The sequence below is a fragment of the Scardinius erythrophthalmus genome (assembly GCF_964197995.2).
Source record: "Scardinius erythrophthalmus genome assembly, chromosome: 22".
NCBI lineage: Eukaryota > Metazoa > Chordata > Actinopteri > Cypriniformes > Leuciscidae > Scardinius > Scardinius erythrophthalmus.
In genome coordinates, this window is record NC_138242.1 from 7,865,839 (window position 1) to 7,890,462 (window position 24,624).

At 37.5% G+C, this 24,624-nt stretch overlaps 1 protein-coding gene across 3 annotated transcripts; it reads right to left on the reverse strand.

Moving 5' to 3' along the window:
* Nucleotides 1–44: 44 nt before the first annotated feature.
* On the reverse strand, nucleotides 45–23,039 carry LOC308682934 (uncharacterized protein). 3 transcript variants are annotated; one of them, XR_014029211.1, is made up of 6 exons: nucleotides 21,730–22,991; nucleotides 7,727–7,944; nucleotides 7,418–7,615; nucleotides 6,775–6,930; nucleotides 1,637–2,022; nucleotides 1,035–1,517 (listed from the first exon to the last, which is right to left on the reverse strand). XR_014029211.1 is itself a non-coding variant. In XM_081352953.1 (5 exons), the coding sequence occupies exons 1-5, from the start codon at nucleotides 22,851–22,853 to the stop codon at nucleotides 2,000–2,002; spliced, it is 1,719 nt and encodes a 572-aa protein (XP_081209079.1). In that variant the 5' UTR covers nucleotides 22,854–23,039; the 3' UTR covers nucleotides 45–1,999. The 3 variants fall into 3 exon arrangements, 2 of the variants coding, with proteins under 2 accessions (XP_081209079.1, XP_081209078.1); XM_081352953.1 differs by having other exon boundaries at nucleotides 45–2,022; nucleotides 21,730–23,039; XM_081352952.1 differs by having other exon boundaries at nucleotides 789–2,022; nucleotides 7,418–7,612; nucleotides 21,730–22,980.
* Between the last annotated feature and the right edge of the window lie 1,585 nt (nucleotides 23,040–24,624).

The following is a 24,624-nucleotide window of genomic DNA, read 5'->3' on the forward strand; positions in this document are numbered from 1 at the left end:
TGAGCTGATAACAAGTGAATCAAGGATTTGACCAGGTCAAATTTACTGTCCGACTAGGAGAAAAGTACGTTTTATTGCAGATTACAAATGAAACTTGCATGTTTTGTTTGCATTTTATTAAAACATGAAACAAATCAGCAATGAATTTTCGTTTTGTTTACTGCACATCCGAAATGTATTTAGGTTCTAAATTACTGTTTTCGAGCTAATTCGTGGCTTAAACAAACAAATTAAATGATATCAAATCTTATATTCAAAGACCATAACAAACAGCTGTGTAATCCAGGATGGCAGGGACAGCGTAATGACGTAATTACGTAAAAAGAATCTCCTAACTGTCAGGTTCTTTGAAACGAACTGTTCATAAGAACCGATTCGCGGAAATGAGTCGGACGTCCCTTCCAGCGTCGTCAAAAAGGAACTGCTCAAGGGCAAAGAAAGTGGTGGTGCTAATGTCTTTAAGTGTGAATGGGTCGGTAACAGGATATGTAATATTTCTCTAAAGATGTGGTATCTGATATTTGCAAAGTGACCCCAGTCGCACGTGCACCCCACCTTTTTGCAAGCAAGAAATGTTTTTAAATAAATCTCTGGATGGACATACTTCCAGATAGCCAGAAATGACAAAATAAGAGTGCACTGTAGTCTCTTGTAGTAGATGGGGAAAATAAGAAAAGAGGAACATGTAACATAAAGCAATATCTTTATATGTGTAATGGGTGTACTTTCCGTCATGTGTTTACTTGAAATAAGTAACAAGAGCAACAGCTCAAAATAAAATAGAATTTAAAGGTATGAGTGAAGACTATTTTATTTGCATAAAATATCCCTTTTCTGCAATAAAATTTTTTGGAGGACGTTGTTATAGAGAGCATGTGGTTTCAGATGGGGGTTTCAAGCCTGCAATGTTCTAGTAATCTGCAGGTACAGGTGTGTTTGATTCGGGTTGGAGCTAAACTCTGCAGGACAGTGGGTCACGAGGCCGGGCCTGATTTAAATTACCCTGACATAAAGGAACATGTGATGGAATTGTTAGAGAATACAACCTTGGCAGAGTTTATGTGAAGAAGAAAACAAAAAACAGACACAATATGCAACCAACACATACATACACACCAAATCTGTGCTTCGAGTGGACTGGATGATCTATTTCACTGTATGCAACAATATAAAAAAGCACAGTTCTAAGAGATCTGTGCATTTATTACACAAACCACTTAAAACTTCTAAGAGATGTACGCACGGTAATTCATATGATAAACTAGTGATTATGCATAACACACGTTTTAATGTCACCCACTACTTTTATTTCCTTCCTTTTCACTTTTCAAAAGTCTCAGAGCGTCCTCTAGTGTCCAAACACGGAGAATACTCGTTTGTTCAGCAGTCCTAGGTAGAAGCCTTCATCCGCTCCATCCTTCTTCTGAGGGCTTCGTCATCACAAAACAGCTGTTCAGTTGTGATATCGTAGGCCAACCCGGAAGACTAAGGTTATCTTAGGGATATCCTAATGGTTTCTTTTAGAGTAGCATAAGAAGAATGTGAGTTACTATGACAAATCATTGTAGTCCTTAATATCAACTTGCATTTTGAAAGCAAAAATAACACTCATATGTACTCATAAACCAAAACCCACTAGATCAAGGTTCCGAAATCTCGAGTCTTTTCCGGGTTGTAGAATTACAAACTGAACAGCTCTGCAGAGACGCTGAGGGTGTTTCCTCACACGGCCCGACCCACCAGAGGAACAGACCTGTTAGAAACCAGCAGCAGTTCTGCCACGAGGGTCGTGTTGGGGACAGTCAGGCAGGGTCAACCAGGAGCGCTGTCCCAGGCCAGAAGATGGAGGGCCCAAATAAGGTCCTTTTTACGGTACAGCCCACTGTACTCCTGGGCACACGGAGGCTCACTCGTAAAAATTGTCCCTTGCCCTGTGAACCTTAGAGACAGACTTGGACGGAAAGCCCAACTCTTCTTCTTGATGAAGGCACATCAAGACCTAGTCACACTGGGAAACATACCCTGTTGAGAAGAAATTGAAATACAGCTCAAATCAAATATGACCTTTTGTTAAAATGTTACATGGCATGCAGCTACTATAGTAATAACTATGAATTATGCAGCTAAACCTAAACAAAAACCCTAGTCCTTGCCCTATAGTAAGTACATGTAGTTAACTAATATTACTCAGTACACCTTGAAATAGTTGAACCAACCTTTTGTTTGAACAAATGTTCACTATTACATGTATTTTACTGTTAAAACTCAAACTTTGATAAATGCCATCATCCCTTGTGGAAAAAGTGAAGTACACTTGTAATGTACATGTTTTCTAGTATATTTATAAAATAAAATAAACTGTCCTCACAGATAATATAATATGTAAGGGATAATCCACGGCTAGCCATGCATTAAAGGATTTTAATGCACGACGTAGAGGCGAAGAACCACCCGACGCGAAGCGGAGGATCCAGATCCCGCTTATACCTTGGTTATTTGCCAAGTTAAAAATAAGTTGAAGCTGTAACTGATGTTTACAGTGTAATTTTTTAACAGACGTGTAAAAATGACGGTTATTTCTTAAGTTAAGGCCAGGGGCGTAGCCAGAATTTTATTTTTGGGGGGGCCAATCTTAAAATGAGGGGGCAACTAATATATTTAAATATATAGGCCTATATATATATATATATATATATATATATATATATATATATATATATATATATATATATATATATATATATATAGGCTATATATAAATATAGCCTAGGCTGGCGACATAGCTCGGCGATTATTATCTTTAACGTGAAGTAGCCTACGAGGGCGATTATAAAGTGTCAATCATGTCATCTTACTCAGCAAATATATAAAGAGTTTGGTTCCAAAATTAAATATATAGCCTATATATATTTATAGGCCTATATATATATGCTATATATAGGCTATATATATATATATATATATATATATATATATATATTAGTTCCCGCAAAAATCTGTATTGTAGGCTATCTGGTCGGTGTTAAAGTCCATTTTAAATTTTTCGTAAAATGCGATATCCGTGCAGTCAGCGCACCATTCCACGCTTTGTAACCCGTAACGGCGGCGCTTTGAAAAAAACCCGGCATCCTAGTTTCCCTTCTACTTTGTAATCCACGAAATAATAATAATAATAATAATAATAATAATAATAATAATAACAATAATAGCCTAATAATAATAATTTTGACGGCACTGGTGACCCTATGGTGGTTTCTGCGGTGGGGGAGAAACGTAGCCATGATCGAAATCTAATAATTTAGGCTACTTGAGGAGATTAAGAAGATGAGGCACGCGGGAGGAGGACAAAATCTCGACTGTTGCTTGTTCTCACCATAGACTGTAAAAAAATGGTTCTCACACGACAGCATCAAACTTCTGTCACGCTGAAATTTTGACCCCAGGGGATCTTTTGAAAAACTTTCAATTGTTTTACTCAAAGTCAACGAAAAACCAAGCAGGACCAAGCCATTTTACAGCTGATCGCTGTAAAAAAAAGTTCAGGAGGTATTTCTTAGGGATGGTGATTTAATGTCTGCTATTTTTAGTCCAGTGCCTGTATAAGATTAGTATTGACCAAGTTCTGAGGCTGTCATATGTGGATCAACTTACTTTGTTGTGTATTTCAACAGTTAAAATATGAAAAATAATTTGTGTATTGATTCAATGGATTAATTGCATTTTGGAAAAAAAAAGTGTCATGAATTTATTGCATTTTGAGGGGAAACTAATCCTTTATTATATTTTAGAATATTTGAAAATCAAATATGGATTTAAATGTTTTTTATTATTATTTTTATAACCTAAATATGCTATGTGAAAGTTTGAAACAAAAAATAGTGGTTTTCATCTTTCCACTCTCTTGGTAAAGAAAACACATTATTACTCAAATTAATCATAATGGATTTAAATGTGTGGTCATCACTGGTTGTGAAGGCGGTTCATCAATTGCAAACAAGTCATTGCCCATTGTGCCGATCTGAGTCGAAGTCTCACCGCTATTCCTGTGATGAAATATACGTTTCTGTCTCCTAGCCGCTTCACTCGCTGTCGTCTTGTAGTAAGCTGAAGCAAACTCAGATGTAGATGGCTTATTTTCTCCTTCTCGCTCATCTTTTCGTGCGTAATATTGCACTTTGCACAACGCTGCCATTCACCGCATGAACTCTCGATAATCTTCACGCGAAGATGACGGCATAGGTTACGCACAACACGTCAAATCAAGTTTGAAAACAGCCGCATTTTACCGCGCAGTATTTTGATTGGTAAATCTATCAATTAGACTAACACATCAACAATTTCTTATTTTTATTATTTTATTTTAAGCAATCAGAAATATGAGGGGGCCGGACATGTAAATGAGGGGGCCTAGGCCCACCCAGGCCCCCTCGTGGCTACGCCACTGGTTAAGGCTCGTCAGTTCTTGCACTTCGTCCGCTTTAAATAAAGTAGAGCCATAAGATTGCTTTTATTTGAATGAATTCACATTTATTTAAATTCATTATTAAAAGAGAGAGACAGAGAACTGAAGAAGGAACAGAGAGAGAGAGATGCGTGCGCTAGTTACCTGTGTGCGTCGATCTCTTCTTTAAAGTCTAGCAGCTACAGTCCTTTCGTTGCTTAAGCATATAGCTAACTTAATGATTCTTTAATGGATTTATTACAATTATTTATGAATGACAGGCAACACTGATACAAATTAAACGATATTCAAAAATCATCCATTTAGCCTACCTAAACGTTTTCATATGCGTCTCTCACTCTGCTTGCAAGTGTATCTGTGTTACTATGGTTACCAATGTAGCGGATTAATTTCGAACTGTAATCAAACTGACTGGAACTACCTGTGCATTAAACGGTTTTACTGCACACCTTCCAGCCAATCAGAATCGAGTATTTAAACAGCCCATGGTATAATAATGAAATAAAGGGCCACTTAAGTGTACACTTTTGAGTATAATTTATTCTGTATACTTTTAAAAAGTAATATCAAATTAAAAGTTTTCAATACATTTTAAATCATTATATTTTACTAATCTTTAAAGTGTACTGTACACACAAAATTATTTTATTATTTTGATGTGTTGACTATTATACTAAATCACATGTAAAGTACTTGATTATAATTTGTAGTTTATTATTTGACATTACATTTAAAATAAAAAAAATGTTTTAACATGCTAATAAATGTGTAATTACAAATATATTTAAAGCTGCAGTCTGTAACTGTTGGCGCTCTAGCGGTTAATAAACAGAGCTGCACGCGTCTTGCAGAAAAACATTGTATCCGGAGCTGCTTCTCTCTGTCTATGTCTATGACGAGTCACGCCGGTACTGGGATACTCTGCTGTGGTACGACCAGTGCCAGTCTAAAATAGTCCCAATATAAACACTTATTATAGGTGTACCGTAGTGATTCAGATAAGACAAAAACACAGTTTTAAAAATGGATTCATGATATAATACTCGCTTATTATATACATTTTGTAAATGTAAAAAAAAAAAAAAGTTACAGACTGCATCTTTAAATACATGACATACAATTAAGTCCTACTTAAATCGGATTAAAAAAGCTCTCTAACAGAGGCCTGCGTGGGACGGATTTTTCCTTTCTCCTGCTCCCACCCGCAAAATACATGTTTGTACCGCTCCCACCCGCAAATAAAGGTATACATAGATTATTTCAGTACTTTCATGAAACTTCAGTGAAATAGTTTCAACGTGTCACCTAGCCACAACTCAACATGAATGCCCCGATAAATTATTTGTTATTATACCATGGGCTGTTTAAATACTCGATTCTGATTGGCTGGAAGGTGTGCAGTAAAACCGTTTAATGCACAGGTAGTTCCAGTCAGTTTGATTACAGTTCGAAATTAATCCGCTACATTGGTAACCATAGTAACACAGATACACTTGCAAGCAGAGTGAGAGACGCATATGGAAACGTTTAGGTAGGCTAAATAGGCGAATTTAAATAAATGTGAATTCATTCAAATAAAAGCAATCTGATGGCTCTACTTTATTTAAAGCGGACGGAGTGCAAGAACTGACGAGCCTTAACTTAAGAAATAACCGTCATTTTTACACGTCTGTTAAAAATATACACTGTAAACATCAGTTACAGCTTTAACTTATTTTTAACTTGGCAAATAACCAAGGTATAAGCGGGATAATCCACGGCTAGCCATGCATTAAAGGATTTTAATGCACGACGTAGAGGCGAAGAACCACCCGACGCGAAGCGGAGTAATTAAATAAATACGAAGTAATTATCCCTTACTTAACGCATCACAAACTACTTAATTTTAACAGAAAAGCAAGCATACGGCATGAGTGATTTATGAATCACAAAAAAAGCTGTCACTAATTTTAAATCACTATTTAGCTATAATCAATAAAGCTGTCTACACTGCACAATGAGTCATTTATTTACATTGTCTCTATACTTCATTTGTAATAGTGAGAGGAATCGTGAGGGTGCAGAACTCTTTGACTGGTGAGTGGATTCTGACTTAAACACCTGTGATTGCCCCTTGCGTTCACAAAATCAACATATATGTTTGAGATTGGCTACATTGCTTGAAAAAAAAAAAACGCTGCAAAAACAGAAAAATTGATGCTCTCCAAAGTGCAAACATCTAAGGTGAATTTATGAACAATCCAGATTCTAGATACAAAACTGACACTAAAAGAACATTTGCCAAGTTCCTGTAAAAGTGCGACTTGTCGTACCTCTCTTCCCTTTCTTCTTGTGGCGTCTCTTTTTCCTGACGCTGCTGGACTCTTCAGATGAAGAAGAGCTGCTGGATTCATCAGTGACGTACGAGCTGGACGAGCTCTTACGCCGCCTTTTACGTGACCTGGACCCTGAGAACACTGATGTGCTCGCTGAAGGAAACGAGAACGGTAGTAAACGAGAACATGAGCAAGTGCAAATGTAACAGGAAACAGAACATCAACTGCAAAATTCATTCATTCATCATTTGAGCTGAAAATACATTTACATGAAATGGCTATGTGAAATCTTGGATTTGAAAAAGTTAAGTTTGGAATCTTAATGTGAACAGTCACAGTTAAAAAGACAGGTATTTGTTGTCTTGGTATATTTAGCTAGAACATTATTTTAATGTTTTGTAGATCATTAAAGAAAACTGCATGTCATGTTGGTTATACTTTATTTGTAATTTTGCGTGTGGTAAAATGCTATACTGTGACAAAGTAATTGCGACCAAATACAATGTCATGAAATTTAAAATTTTGTGCAGAAAATATATCCATTCAAAATAGGTCTAATATAATGCAGTTATCTTCATTCTTGAGCAAAGTGTTTTGAACAAGGCCAATTATGTATTTTTATCTCATCTTTCCACCACACCTTCAGGCACCGGAACCAAGCGAGCGCCGGTGAGGTTCTCGATCTGAGAGCGGAGGAACCTGCGATCCTCCTGTAGGTCCTGAACCTGTCTCTCCAGAGCTTCAATCCTCTCCTGTTTGCTCTCCAGCAGACACTGAAGTTTGGTGATGGTCAGCATAACACCGCTGGGTAAACCCTCCATCGGGTTCGTGTCCGCTGCTGAGAAAAAGAGACATGTATTTTCACTCAATCTATGTCCCATCATTGAAATGTGGAGATGCTAATGAGCTCATTGACATGGATTCTTAAAAAAATGAATAAATATCATACTAGCAACAGCACTGCTCAGAGATTTGTCCTGCTCCGCATCAGCGGCGGCCTCCGAGTTTATATTTTCCCACTGGATTACTTCAGGCTCCGGTTCCTGTTTCACCCAGCTGTGGCTGCTCACGGGACTCTCCTGTTTCGCGGAGCTGGAGTCAAGCTCACTGCTGGGGGAAAATGGAGCGGATTCCTGCTGCCACTGAGTGTTAATCTCAACCGGAACGCTGCAAGACAACAATATCAAACAACAGTCTCATAATTACACTTTTCAAATTATTTTATTACTATCCTTCTTAAATATTATTTGTTCATTTACATTGCTGATATTCACAGATATTTTATATATACCATATTACAAAACAGTATTTGAGTCAATGACTAATAAGGACTTTCAAGATGACAATGTGCTTCCAACATTCATAATGTAAAGAAATGTAACCTTTGAATACACGACACGTTGATTTTACAAATATAAAAGTTTTACAAAACTTTGAATAACTGAAATGTTATATGGTGTAATAAAACAATTATAATAATGTTCCTTACACTTTTATAGTCTACACATCTTAGGGTACGTTTACAAGACAACGATGTGCTAAAAACGTACAGACGACAACGTTGTCAAAACAATCCCCTGATCCACGAAAACGACTAAAAACTATGATGCCTGGCCAGTAGTTGGCGATATCACTTTGTAAAGAAACACTACGCGCCTATAGACTGAACATGTAATATGCATGCGCAATTGACCACAGAGGACTCATCTTCTGATGGCTATTTGCTGACAATGTGTTCACTATACTCAAGTTGTCTCCACAGTCACCAGATCTAAATCCAATAGAGCAGCTTTGAGATGTGGTGGAACAGGAGATTCACATCATGGATGTTCAGCCGACAAATCTGCAACAACTGCATGATGCTGTCGTCAATTTGGACCAACATCTCTGAGGAATGTTTCCAGCACCTTGTTGAATCTAAGCCACAAATAAGTAAGGCAGCTCTGAAGGAAAAAGGGAGTTCAACCCGGTACTAGCAAAGGTGTACGTATGAAGTGGCTAGTGAGTGTGTATAGTATATTTCTATTTAGCTTTGATTTACTTTATTTCATCATGTTTTTTATCCAACGGCTGTATGTGATTAGTTATTAGTTAAGTAAGGGGTAATCCATGTCTAACTGTCCATTAAACTATTTTAATGCACGAAATGGAGACCACCCGACAAGAAGCCGAGTGCATTTAAATAGTTTAATCCACAGCCAGCCTCGGATTATCCCGCTTATCATCTGCCAGCATTGACAAGTTTAAGCTGTTATTGATGTTTGCAGTGCAATATTTGACCAGAAGGTTATTTTTGTCAGCTTGCTTTAACTCAGACACAGAAATAAAAATAGAGAGTTTGTGTAATTATCATCGAGAGTTTCTGTGCTCCTGAATGTTTCTGTGTGGGCTTCAATGAAAGCAGCGCATTAATAAACTGACTGGAATTGCCTGTGCATTAAATGGTTTTAATACAATCAGAATCATATGAGACAGACTATGGTATAATATCAGTTATACAACAGATCAGAATCAAATCAACTGCTCAAGTGGTATTCGAAGAGTGCTGATATTTGGTATCACAGCACTGGGTTTCACTCTTTGTATCACTCTACCCATCAGCGTTTGCTGTGTACACTCAGATCAGAGTATAAGAGGGGAAAGGAGTTGTGATTTTTTTTGCAATAGAACAATAAGCAGTATCATTCCAACGTACAACAAAACTAAAACAACTAAAACGTTTCATATCTAGCAAACATCTAGGGTATTTCTGAAAGCCAGTTAATAAAGAATGTTTTACAAACAAATGTTTTTCTTTTGAAAAAATTTAAATAGCATTTTTAAGATTTACTCTGATACTCATGCTGCATTCACACCATGTCTTAATTACCATAATTTTGAGATGACAACACGTTAATGTTCTACTCAGAGCAGCACTTGAAATTACGCGTTTATATTACACCGAAATGAATCTGCAGTGGTCAGGTGGTACAGCGGTCACATGGTACAAGTAAATTTTCAGCTTACAAATTGTAATTACAAGCTCTACAAGGCTTTTTACAAATTACTGTTAATTACGACATGGTGTGAAGGCACCTTCAGTATACAAGCACAATTGTGAATGTGATTTTGCTTTTAAACAACAGAGTTTTATAAACGAAGTTTAAGTTAAAGTTAAAGAAACGGTTTACCCAAAAATGAAAATGCCATCATCATTTACTCACCCTCATGTCGTTCGAAACCTGTATGACTTTCTTCTGTGAAACACACACACACACACACACAAAAAGATATTGTGAAGAATGTTTCAAATTCGTTCAACAAGAACGAACAAAAACCTAAAGGATGCGTAAATGATGACATGAATTTTTATTTCTGGGATTCAAGATTCAAGGAGGCGATTGAAAAAGGAAGGGGAAAAAACGCAAAAAATGCTTCCAATGCAAAGTTTGTCTTCATGACTCTGTGTTGCCGAGCAAAGCTAGACAGAGCAGGAGAGTGAGACATTCAAGGCCCAACGTTGTTATACGAAATAGAAGCATTCTTTACGCCTGTCCAGGCAAACAAATAACCAGAATGTAACTTTTGCATGAATATAAATTTGGTGACAGTTTGTAACCTGGAAAGGACCAGCTTCTGTTTGAAATTTTAAAGGTAGGGTATGCAATTTTTGGAGTGGCTAGCAATAGCAAGTTAGCTTTGAAAGCATGAGATCCCAAAGCCATGGCTCACAAGCTGAGCCATTTCGCATTAATTATCGTGGACGTATCGCCTGCGATAATTAATGCGATATGGCTCAGCTTGTCAGTGAACTACAGCTCTGTGTTGTAAATGCCGCTCCATCTGAAAGCAGGTGATGGCGATTTACTACTAATCAAGGAACCAGCTTTACTGATGAGATGCGCCTAACAATGTCATGCGATATATCGCCCAGCCCTACCTTCAAAACACATGAACGCATCCAGCAGATTCTGTAAAGTGTCATGAGTAGATGTAACGATTCTCTCCGAGCCATTTGAAAATCGATATAAATATCTGACGATTCTAGTCGGTTGAGATGTTAAACTAATCGCGATACATGTTTTAAACAGCAAGGGCATTTTCTCTATACTCACTTTACAGGAACAATAGCAGCGAGTGTTTTCAGTTCATTCCTAGGGAAGTTGAGTTTGTGAGCATGAAGCTCAACTTCCATAGGAATGAATTGAAACACTGAGTGGTTCTGCTCCGCGCCAGTGTGCACGCACCATCAAACATGGCGACGGCAAGCACGTAGATGTTGACGTTGACTCATTCAAATTTGAGGTGTGGTGGCATTTTGTCTTTCCGAAGACTGATAATCACCACAGTGAGAAGCTAGTCACCTCCGTCTGCATGTAAAAAAATACGAATAGGCCAAACCACACTGACAGGCGGATTTACAACCCCACTCATGACGACATGCGAGAGCCATGGAGATCACAAGGTGCATCTGTGTTCTCATGGCAAAAGATACAAGGCCGTGGTTGTTTTCTGTCATTATAAATGCAGTCCAGGCTCACCAAGAGAAAGACCAGTCCAGCACGAGGATGTATTCCACAGACTGAAGGAGAAAGCTGCGCTGCTGCAGAACCAGGTGTTGTATATAATCTTTATGTCTACATGGATTTTTAAAATAATTTGTTGATTATTATGGCATATTTGTCTAAATGTGTTCTGGTTTTCTAAATCTTGCAAGTGTAATGATGCAAATTAAAATAATTAATAAAATAATATTAAAATCTTGCCTTTATAACAATGTGAAACCCCTGTCACTGTTATACTAGTATAGTCTTTTTATTTCTGCTATTCCTCTGTGCAGGATGAAGCTGAAGACTCAGTGTCCCTCCTCCTGAAACAGACAGAGCTGAAACAACCTCCTCCTGAGAAAACACCATTGATCGCCTTGAGTATGAGGTCACGGGTTTCCATCTCTTCCTAATTACAGTAGTCTTGACGTGAACGCAGCATAAGCTGTAAGGGTGTCACGATTCTCCAAATCCTGGATTCGATTACATTTTCGATTCTAAAGTCACAGTTCGATTCGATTCTCGATTTGTTTGATTGTAAAAAAAAATTGCATCACAATAAGTGTTTTGTGATTGTCACTAACATTTTAGTAACTAAACTGAATTGTATTAGGTTTAGTGACAACATGTTACAATGTTTACATGGTACAATTTCTGTTTATTATTTTTTATTTCAAAATTTCAGTTCAATTCAACTATTGTGATTTGATTTAATATTGACTCATTTGGATAAATATTAGGTAGGCTACACAAGATAGGCATTAATTTGTCTAAAAAGAAAAGAAAAAAACTCACCTAATGCTGTAAACATACAGAGAGCCCTATCAGCTGGTAGTAGGCTATTATTTAAGGTTAAAAATAATTAAATATAATGCGTTTTTTTTATTATAATAACAAATTTATTTAATGATATAAGTAAAAAAAATATAATATGTAATATAGAGCACATATTTAGCAAAATACTCTCTATAGCTATTTTTTCTTGCCAACTGCGTGCGCTAGCCTATAGCCTATATATTATGGTCATCAAATGGCTTTCCTGAGGTAAATGTGACATAATTGTTCTCAAGCTATGTTATTGACCTCTTCACGCTGATGAAAAACACTGATTGATCGATATTATATATGAGGAATATACATTTCGGTAAGTTGTACTGTATCTTTCAACAGTGTTCGTGTTTTTTTTACTATTAGCTAGTAGAGATGATCGGTTCACGTGCGCTAGGGATCTGTCACGTAACATTTACAAGCGCAAAAACGGTACTTATTGTACTTATGGTACTTATTTTTTTATATCATAAAATAACCTGCTCTAGTCTGTCGGTCTCCGCGTCCTCTTTGCTTCGCGATTTTTCTGTGCGTGAGAGCGTGTGAAAAGTGTCAATTGCGCGTGTCTCACGGCGAATGCGTGAGAGTTGGCAGCTGTGCAGCACTTCAACACGTGTTTTTTTTTTCGCTTGGCAAGCCGAGCTGATGTGACATCATTAGGGCGTGACAGCATCGACGATTCTATTTTTTGATTCGATAATCGAAATTGAGCATTAATTTCGATCGATTTCGATTAAAAATCGAAATCGTGACACCCTTAATAAGCTGGTTGTTTTAGTTCAGAAGGGACTGTAAAGGCGGCTGCTGTTTTGTTTGTGGCGCTCGCTGACTGGCGTCTGTCTAACTCTGCATAGCATTAATCGAGCTGTTAAAGTGTGATGTCAGCACGAAGGTATGGAAATACCTGTTGACAGGCAGGTAGGACATCATATCGGACCGACTGGACGAACTTTTTAATGGTCATACGTCTTCCACAGACAATATACATTTAGACCACTTAACTTAGTGGTTGAGATAAGGACCCCAAAAACCCCTCAGACCCCAGAGGGTTAATGGTCATACGTCTTCCACAGACAATATACATTTAGACCACTTAACTTAGTGGTTGAGATAAGGATGAGAAGAGACTTTCAACCAGCATAACAAAAAATGTTTCTGGAAGAAACCGCCTACCCTGCCTTTAAAGGGATAGTTGACCCAAAAATGAAAATTCTGTCAGTAATCACTCACCCTCATGTTGTTCCAACCCCATAAAGCTTTCGTTCATCTTCGGAACACAAATTAATATATTTTTGATGAAATCTGAGAGCTGGCTCCCTCCTCCATAGGCTTCTATGCAGGGTCCGAAATTTTTGGCTCACCTGCCACGGGGACTGGTAGATGAAAAAATCCACCAGGCCAAGCATATTTTTTACCGGCCAAAATAATAAACAGCCCCTTTTTTTGTCACATATACATTCATTTCAGTACTTTTAATTGAGATAATAAGGTAGGCATATTATGTTGAATACAAACATAAAAAATTGTCCAGAGCAAAATTTGAAATGTATAATAAAAAAATAATTATATATATATATATATATATATATATATATATATATATAGGCTATATAGATCAAAATGAGAGAAATATATGAAATATTACTCTCATTGGGGTGAAATCAAATTTTTTTTTTTTTTGTCAGTTTTGTTTCCTGACTCATGTGGAAGGGAAGGCAGAACGTACTCGGCTAAGTTACTTACGTAACCTCGGTTCCCTGAGAGATAAGGGAACGAGTATTGCGTTGCTAACGCTATGAGAAAACTAATTTTATCGAGAAAAGAACGGCCATGCATGGTGTGTAAAGCAGAAGCAGCCTGGCCAGCGGCGGAGTATGCAAGATCCGCGAGTGCTGAAGACGCTCTGCACGGCTTTGATGAGCAGGACACAAATGGGCGGCGACCGCTTCTTCCAGTGGCGGGAGCTTCACATATAATTTTTCCTCAGCGCCGTCAACAGATAGAGCGTTAACTGTACCTACACACCGCCGCCGACTTGAGCTACAAAGAAGGCCTGGCCGCCCTGTCAAGGACGCTTGTCAAAAAGTACGGGGAAGCTTGACGCTTGTCCGCTCTGAATAGTGAGTGCGCGCGCGGCCGGGGCTCGCTCTCGCTCTCTCTCTCTGCTCGTTCTTAGGAGGCAGAAGAGTGCGTGCGCGCTGACAATTTTATTATTTTGGTATGAACATTCAACCGCCACTGTGGCGGATAGCCTTTTGAGATATTGCCAAACGGAAAATCTACCCGCATTTGGCGCTTGGCGGGTGTTAATTTCGGACCCTGCTTCTATGGGATCGAAACTTCCGGCCCAGAAAAGTTATTAAAGACATCGTTAAAATAGTCCAAGTGACTACAGTGGCTCAACCACAAGTTTATCAAGCGACAAGAACACTTTTTGCGTGCGAAAACAAAACAAAAAATAAGGCTTTATTCAACTAGGCCTATTCATTTTTGTCTGGGTTGTATGTCACCATGTAGGCTCACTATTGGCCGACGCTGGTCATGTGTGTGATGCGTGTGACATACAACACAAAAGCGCTGCGCTGTTTCGCTAACTATCACGATGTCTTTACTAACTTTCTGGGTTTGCAAGTTTCAGTCCATTAGAAGCCTCTATGGAGGAGTGATCCGGCTCTCAGATTTCATCAAAAATATCTTAATTTGTGTTCCGAAGATGAACGAAGGTATTACGGGGTTGAAACAACATGAGGGTGAGTAGGGCTGAAACGATTAATCGACATTGTCGACACCGTCGGCAATAAAAAATTGTCGACAAATATCTTTGTTGTCGAGTAGTCGTTTGATCCCACGTGACCTAATGTAAGGGCCTGCAATATCGCGATTTGACCGCTACGGCGCTGTAGCGCTAGAGTGTGTAATGCAGCCGTTACAAATGCTATTGCGGTAGAAGAAAACACAGCGCGAATACGAACCATAGACAGTAAAAGATCCGAACGAGCAAGGTGTGTGAAGTTTCACAAAACTTCAAACCAAGAATGCTGTCGTATGCAATACATGCAAGGCGGAACTTGCTTTTCACGGGAGCACAACATGCATGTTAAAACACTTAAAGAGGAAAAACCCGGCACGAGACGAGCCGGTGAGAGGTGAATGTTCTCCAGCTGAAGCTAAATAACTACCAGTAAATCTCTTTTTAGAGAATGCAACACTAGAGGTCGACCGATAGTGGATTTTACCGATAACGATAGCTAGGTTGGGCCATACCTGCCGATAACCGATTAAACCGATAGTTTTTAAAATTGATACTGGATAAAAACAAACATAACACTCCAAGTAAAACAGTGCTGAACTTTATTATAAAAATAATAAAACTGTATTGAACCATGAAAACATGCTAAATGAAATAAATATATAATATGAATAAATATTGAAGTCAATAAAAGACATCCATTCAAACTGAAACAAAAAGTAATACTCTAAATAAACAAATAAAACCAGTTACATTTAAAATGTAACTGTTATACTGTTCTTTTTCAAGCCAACTTAATGAATAAAAAGTAACAAAATTTGATCTGTATAATATTTTAGCAATACAATTGCACCATGATCATTCATGTTAGTTTGATAGTGCATTAACTATGGTAACAAATAAAAACCTTAATTTAAAAATTTATTAGTACATGTTAATTAACAAATAATGAACAATCCTTATACAGAAATGATTAACCTTAGTTAATGTTACATATGGAATTTTATTGTAAGTGTTATCATTTCATATAAATCCAAACAGTCATGCTTAAATATCTACAATGCCAGATCATTGAAATGACATAAATATTAAATGTATAGTCTCACACTTTTGCTTCTATTTTATAAACACTTGATGATTATCTAATCAAAATAACAAAACATGTATTAAAGTGATGATGAAAAAATAACCGAAATCTAATGCTTTTCTGATTTGTTTATGTTTCTGTCGGCTGTATGAACATATCAGTTTGCTATCTTACATCTCTAGCTTTAAATATGCAACTTCTCTGCATATTAAATGCATAAAAGTGACCAGCTGGATATAAACTAATGCAAATAGAGGTAACAATTGTGACATTAAACATTCGGGTCGGACTTACGTTTATTTTTGTCAGTGTTTTAACAGCTTGAGGTACTACTAATGTTAGCGTCCTTTCAGCCTCGAAGGCAAACAAACATACTGTTGTGCTGTTCTTTCTCTACTAATGCAGCATTTAGTCAACAAATTAATCACTTTATAATGATATGACAAAATGTACTGTGTATACAGACCTTTTAGCTGTCGGTGCTTTAAACGCGCATCTGATATCAGCGCTCTCCACGCAGCGTGTGCTCTCAGCGCAGCACGCAGCATCACGTGTCGAAATAAACAACACGAGGCATCAGTGATAGTTTGTATTACACCTCTAGAGGCCGCTCTTGTACTGCATGATGCCAGCAGGCCCTTCTCAGCTCTCTCTTACTGTGTAATGAATGACAGCGCGCGCTTCTCAGCCGCTCCAGCAACGGACGCAACCAGGAAAAACTATCGGTATGTATTTTTGCCGATAACGATAGTTCCACCAATCAACTATCGGTGCCGATTAATCGGCAAAACCGATGAATCGGTCGACCTCTATGCAACACTACTATTAATAGCAATAATATTAACAATAATAATATAATTACAGTAATGTGATGATTTATTTTTGCATAGAATAAAGCTTGATCGAGCTTAGGAGTCAGGGCTGTTTTTATTATTGTAACTCTTATTAGGTAACGCTATTACAGTCTTATCACTTGCCTGTATTTTGTTACATATTCATGAAGACTTACAAAAGGAGATGTTATGAAGAATATCATGTCAGTTAATTTTTTATACTGTAAATTAAAAGGTGAATGAGAAAGTCTCTGTCAGCTCAATTGTCAATTTTAAAAAAATGTATTCTTATAATAATTGTTTGTCATTTTTTTTGTTTATTTTTTTCTATTGAAAGAGAACAGAATAACCAATGCTTAGAGAGCATTTGTGTGTGATTTGAGTTGGACAGAAATCTGAAAACTTAAAGAGAATGGCCTGTTTAGTTGGCTCAAAGTTCATTAAAACAATCATTTCAAAAGCTGAAGTGATTCTTTTTTTATATTATAGTTAGAATATGTATAAACTCAGTGTTTTAACTAATTGAAAAGGCTGAATAATCGTTCCAAACTTACTGATTAGTTGGGCGAAATAATCGATGATTAGTCGATTAATCGTTCTAATAATCGTTAGATTAATCGATTATCAAAATAATCGTTTGTTGCAGCCCTAAGGGTGAGTAATTACTGACAGATTTTCGTTTTTGGGTCAACTAACCGCGTCAATATTTTGGCTAAACATACCTGTGCAAACATACCGCCATGATCTCCCTCGTTTCGCTCAGTCTTTGAATTGAAGTGACCCTCATATGGCAAGCCATTTTAACATTTAAAAGCAAATTTTGACTATCCGGAATTAACATTGTAGATATCAACAATGTCTTTCTGACTAGTCGTAATTACATTTTGGATAGTTGGAATTGTCATTCAAGATATCTGTAACGTAATTGTGACTAGTCGAAACGACAGATAGAGATATCTGTAATTCAGTTTTGACTAGGCAAAACTGATTTACAGATATCTGCAATGACCTAATTGAAAATGACATTCAACTCGTCACACATCTTAAATGACAATTGCAGATATCTGTAATTCAGTTTTGACTAGGCAGAATGAAAGTTAAAGATATCTCAAACGTCATTATGACTAGTGCAAATTATTGTGCATGACATTGCTCTATTTTACATATCCATTTCCCCTCCCCACCATAATCAAAGAAAAAGTGGGTTAATTTCTTTATTTCTATGAATGGAAGAAGAAAGAAGCAGGCATGGCGTTGGCTGTAATCGAAAAAAACCACCAGAGAATGCTTTTTATATACAAAAAAATAAATAAAAAAATTTACAATGCTGTTCATGTTCATGCTTAAAAGGTTGTTGTTGCTGTAAGATTTATGCGTGAAAAAGATTCACACTAATTCACTTTAACCCCCTGAGGTCGACGGTATCGCCGGCGATACCAGCTCGCTTTTTTTTTATCAGTGTAAAAGAAACTCATGAATACTCTGTTGACTTTGATTTTCCATAGGAGTTCTATACATCAATCGATTCTGTTAAATGTGTATTATTTTTGTGTATACTCACAATAAAAACATAGTGTTGTGCTTTTCGACAAATAAAGAAAAATAAACACGAAGCGAGTTCTGCCTTCTCTCTGTCCGTGTAGTCCATTCTGAAACGCGTCCGAAAATGAACCATAACTCAGTGAATACTTCTCACACATACACGTGATATATGTCTTTATGCAGCTTGAAATCTCTTCTTTTAAATGAAGTAATTTATATAAAAAACAAATATTCTCATCTTGTGAAATCTGTATTAAAAGAGAGCGATTCCAGTCGACCTAATTAGAGCTAATTCAAATGTAATGTGACTCCGCCCACGGAGAGCGCGCGCTATTCAAACGCAAATGGCTGAGGTAATCCGCGCAATCCTGTGAACGCCCCCATCAGCTCGAGAAAACCAAAACACAAGTTTATTCAGAACATTACTTGCTTACACCGTCTTGCAGCGCTGTGAGGAATAATGAGGAATACGAGGAATACGAGCTGAGGAATACTAGTAAGTTTTTCCTTCTCGGGTTTCTGTTTATTGACGAATGAACGGCATGCGCTCTGTTTTTTCTCCATTATGGACACGAGCTCTAAAAAAAAACACTAAAAGACTTTCAAACTTTCACAGAGACCTCAAAACAAAAAGTACAAATCCTTTCTTTAAAACGAATTTCGTTTTGTATCAATTGTATCTTAATTTTAATAATTTTTTCATTAACAACTTTCCTGGATTTAAAGTAAATAAGCCTATCGTCAACGAATAATGATGTTTTAGCAAACTGTATTGCTATACTGAGATGAGTAAAAATCGACTGAAATATGTTGAAATAAAATGTTGGCTATTTGTATAAGCAACGTAAACTGCAAATTAACATTTATATGCCCTAATATTTCATGAAAACAACTTTACAGTCAGGCGAAATATGAAAGACAACATTTTGTTTAGTAGATTTGGGTACAGTTTTTACTGTAGAATATACTGCCTCGTCAAATAAGCTTTTGTTTAGCAATTTCTATATATAAAATAGCCTAATATTTTTGTCAAAAATAAAGTCATCAACTAAGATGTTAGCTGTTCCAATGTTGGCTATTTTCAAAGTAATGAATACATAGATAAAATGTAGGCCTATAATCTTTCTCTTTTTTTACAAAGAAAGAGTACACTTGAAATATTGTTGAAATTGAAATTATTGTTTTTTATTACCTTTTTAATAAAATAGCACAACATATGTACAAGATAGATGTAAGCAAAATCTTAAATGGTCAATATAAGTCTTCTTCTAAATATCTTAGGTCCAAGCATTGTGGCTCAGCCAGTTTCACACCTGTGTGAATGGCTCATCATTATACAGAGTCATTATGCAGAGTGGGTGGTAATTCAGGTGAAAACCACTCCTCGTTCACGCCTCCTCGCATATTGGCTTTCCAAGCAAAACCTGTTTTACATCAATTTAAATCAATGTATGGTTTTATTTGAACGATAAAGCAAGACTATTTTCACATAATTTTGAAGAAAAAACTATAGGCGACGACATCCATTGGTCAAAAGTCTTATTGACACATATTTACTATGTGTTTTGTGGCCTTATTTCAGAAATTTTAGTTTTTAGTTTTTTCAATATCCACGCATAAACATTATTCTCTCAAAAATTAAAACATGTACATACACGTGGCTCACATATTATGGTAGCCCTGTTTGTGCTTTATAGAGTGAATTTACACCTTTGCCATTAATATGTTTATAAGCAACTGAAAAAAGCACAAATGTCAGGGCATGTCAGAACATCTCAAGGGCCCAGAAAACCGCTCAGACTCCAGAGGGTTAATAAAGATGCTTACATGCATGCTATTCTTGAAAGTACAATAACATTAACTTCCTTAGATGAGAAACAAAGTTCTTAGTTCAGATTAGTTCTTATTTTTTATTTTATTTTTTCAGTTTGAAACAGCATGAAAAAAGACGATTAAAAACTCTGGTTGCTCCGACATGGTGCTAATCAGTGCTAATTAAAGTTAACAGTTAACAGGTGCTATGTGATTTGATGATTTGAACAACACGCTCTGCTCCCGCCTAAAGTGTGATGCATGCATACAGATATCTGCAACGTCATTTGGCCTAGTCAAAACTCTAATTCAAGATATCTGTAATTACATTTTGACTAAGCAGAATAAAAGTTACAGATATCTCAAATTTCAGATATCTCTAATCAAACTTAATTTCAAGATATCTTTAACTTGATTATAGATATCTACAATTAAATTATGACTATCCCTAACTCCAGTTTGAGATATCTACAACGCCATTTTGACTAGACATAACTCCAGTTACAGATATCTACAATGTAATTTCGCCTAGTCAAAACTTAATTTAAGATATCTGAAAAGGAACATGTAGATATCTTGAATTGAGGTGAATTAAAGATATCTTGAACTGGAGTTATGACTAGTCAGAATCTAATTGAAGATATCTCAAACTAGAATTACAGATATCTACAATTCAATTGCAGATATCCGTAATTCACATAGTGGATATCTGCAACTGAATTGTTGATATCTGTAATGATAAACCCCATTCAAATGAATGGCAAAAGTGATGTCATTTGTCCTAGGAAGAATGTCTTTGTGGATATCTGAAATGACAATTATGGATAGGAAGAATGTAGTTGCGGTCGATATCTGAAATGTTCTTTTTGACTAGGCAAAACTGAATTACAGATATCTGCAACACATATCCAGTCTAGCTGTTAAATGTTAAAATGGCTTGCCATATGTGTTTACATTCTAGCTGTTTTAAAAATGGCGGGTGCTGGTGTTCCGCGTGCGTTCGGTCATCAGCATACACTAACGTCACGGGTAGTTCCGATAGTGCTGGTTTAGACCCTACTCTGAAGTAGGACCTAAATTAGTTCCTCCAAATGGAGTTCCTGGAACTAAAATCGTTCCTAGTTCCTGCGGTGCGAACACGCCGACATCCGGGTACTTTAGCCAATAGTTTTAGGAACTGTGAAAAGGTTCCTCCGGTCGGAAAGCTAATGAAAACCAACGCGTTGCCTACAGCGTAGAGGCTCCGGCGTATGTCCGACGCAGAAGTATAAATCAGCCTTTACTGCATAGAAACGCGCTGTTAAAGTACTGCGCGAACAGGTTGCGTGAAGGTATGGAAATACCTGTTGAGTGTTGACAGGCAGGTAGGACATGGTATCGGACCGAATGCAATGATTGGACGAACTTTTTAATGGTCATACGTCTTCCACAGACAATATACATTTAGACCACTTAACTTAGTGGTTGAGATAAGGATGAGAAGAGACTTTCAACCAGCATAACATTTTTTTTTTTCTGGAACAAATCGCCTACCCTGCCTTTAACGTTTTGCGTCAATATTTTGGCTAAACATACCTGTGCAAGCATACCGCCATGATCTCCCTCGTTTCGCTCAGTCTTTGAATTGAAGTGACCCTCAGACTGTGATTGGTGTAGGTCGTTCTCGTCCCGGCCTCTTTGCAAATTTTGGGCAGCATTTGGGACAGATAATTGACTCCCAAAGGAACCGCAGTGAACCAGATCTCATCGCTGATCACATACATCCTTTTGGGCTGTACATAAAGCGCTTTTGCGTCGGCTGGAATTTTGCTGAGATATTTCTCCAGAGAGGCAACGGGACACAGCGGATTGCCAGGCTCCTCAAACATAGCCTTGCGTTTTTTCTTGTCCCTCTCCTGCGGGTTCTTCGTGTCCTCGTTTAATGTCATGGTGAAGTATCTGAACCCGTTTTGGTCTCGGTTCAAAGCAAACGCGTCTGGCTGCAGGTGTCGGTTACCCTCCTTACCCCTGAGTCCAAAATGTAGCTGGATGTCATACCACACCTTATTTAATAAGCCTTTTGGGTTGCCAGGGTCCAGTGCAGCAGAATGTTTCAGCATGTGCTGGTCTTCGGGTGAGATCGGCGGATAATGTGCTGTTATATCCCTACCGGAGCGTCGCATCTGCTTAACAACCCCTTTAAACACATTGTTGGCGGACCTGAACTCGGTGTCCTGCATCAGATTCCACGCACGGTTGATGGGAGGCTCGTTGATGAACCGATTTAACCCAGCCCGGAGCCCGACGTAACTGCTGATCCCGTACAGCTCTCCTTTGCTCGTCCGAATAGAGCCATAAAACTCGCGCAGCACCGGGTTGAGCTCCGACTTCTCTGCGGTTTTTAAGTCGATTGTCAACTGCTTTTCACGCAGCCAGGCTTTAAAACAGTTCACTGCCCATATTGTTTGCTTTACGGTGCTAGATTCGTTTCGGTTGTGTTCCAATTCGTCCAAATCCGCTGATGTTACATTTGCACACCTGGATACTTGTGCTGTTAAACTGGCCTCTCCTCCCTCCGTCTCTTCCTCTTCACCTTCACCTGAAGAGCTTTCACACTTTAGGTCAAACATTATATTCATGGGGACAAGGTCCGTTGGTTCAATTGGATTCTTCTTTCTTCCAATATCATGGATGTTCAAGGTGTTCGTTAGATCATACATAACATCCAAACTAACATTTCCATGTCCATACAAAGCTCAAATGAAGCATTATTTTAAGCATCTTGCTGACCTGTATACATAAACATCCACGAGTGTTTTCAGGATTTCTTTGTTGTTCTTCTTCATTGCGATCCTGGCGGATGAAGAGTCACAGAAACATAGCGCCATCTGCTGTTCACTGGCAAGAAACACGAGCGACACTAGCCTAGAAATCTAGACGCACCCTAGCGGCAGCAAAATGTAGAGCGACACCGCATTGATCGGAGAAATCATCTCACTTTTAAGTGTTTTCTCAACATTGAAACATTGCATATAAACTCCTGACGAACACACATTAAACACACATTATTTATTATTTGAATTATCACTCAGTGAGTAATTTAATGTGTTACTTTGGAAGGCTTTCGTCTTTCAAACACGTTACATTTTGGTATAATTTGTTGTCAGCTGAACAACTTTTACCTAATATATTTACTTCAAGTACCCACTGAGATTTTAATAAGTTATGTCAATAATAAATAATAATTAAAATTAAGTTTATGGATCCCTAATGTCGATTGATGGTCACATGGCATGCAAGCAAACAAATATAATATTTTATATTTTATCATTTTATTGTGATTGTTTTTATTTTATATTTATATGATTTATTTATTAGCTTTTATACCATGGGCTGTTTAAATACTCGATTCTGATTGGCTGGAAGGTGTGCAGTAAAACCGTTTAATGCACAGGTAGTTCCAGTCAGTTTGATTACAGTTCGAAATTAATCCGCTACATTGGTAACCATAGTAACACAGATACACTTGCAAGCAGAGTGAGAGACGCATATGGAAACGTTTAGGTAGGCTACTGCTAAATGGATGATTTTTGCATATCGTTTAATTTGTATGGTGAATATGGCAACTCTGAGAAATGGGCCCAGGCACAAGACGAAATAGAAGACTTGGAAAAGACGTTGAATGACAAAAAGCGGCACAAAGAATTAACAATAAATAAATGACATGATTAGTTCAAATAAAGATTGCCTTGTTGTCACTGTCAGTGTTGCCTGTCATTCATAAATAATTGTAATAAATCCATGCTTAAGCAACGAGGGGACTGTAGCTGCTAGACTTTAAAGAAGAGATCGACACCAGTGATGCGCGGGTCAATGTATAAACAAACCGCACCCGACCAACGTTTTCAACTAACCCGCCCGCAACTCGGACCGCAAAAAACGAGAAAGAAAATATTGTACCCGACCCGCTTCCTGACCCGCATTTTTTTTAAAGTAGCTATAATGCTCATCGTAGCGTCTTAATATAACTTAATATTCTAATTTTGTCAAGAATTATAAAAAAAAATCGTCAATATAAGCTCAATTTGTACTAAAATAGTCTAAATGTTTAGTTTTAAAAACAATTTTAAAAAGCTGGCTATGTCTATTTTGATGTTTCTGCGCAAGTTCAGCAGACACTGAGGTTCGGGTTTGTTCCGATCAGAGCTCGTGCGCGGAGAGCGCATTTCTGAATATTCCGCTCCGCTCACGGTCGCTCGCCCAACCCAGATGGCCTGCTGGTTCGAAAATATGTGGAATAAGGGCTGCCTCCGACTAATTTGTTCATTTAAGCCATTCGTGGACAAATCGCCCCTTTATATTAAATTAATAACTTAAATAATAGGCTAGCCTACAGGAATAAGCGTAATGACCGCACGCATAAAGCTTGCCACAAAGAACCGGTTAAAGTAATGATTATGAATGTGTCTAAATTAGCAAGGAGACATTTAA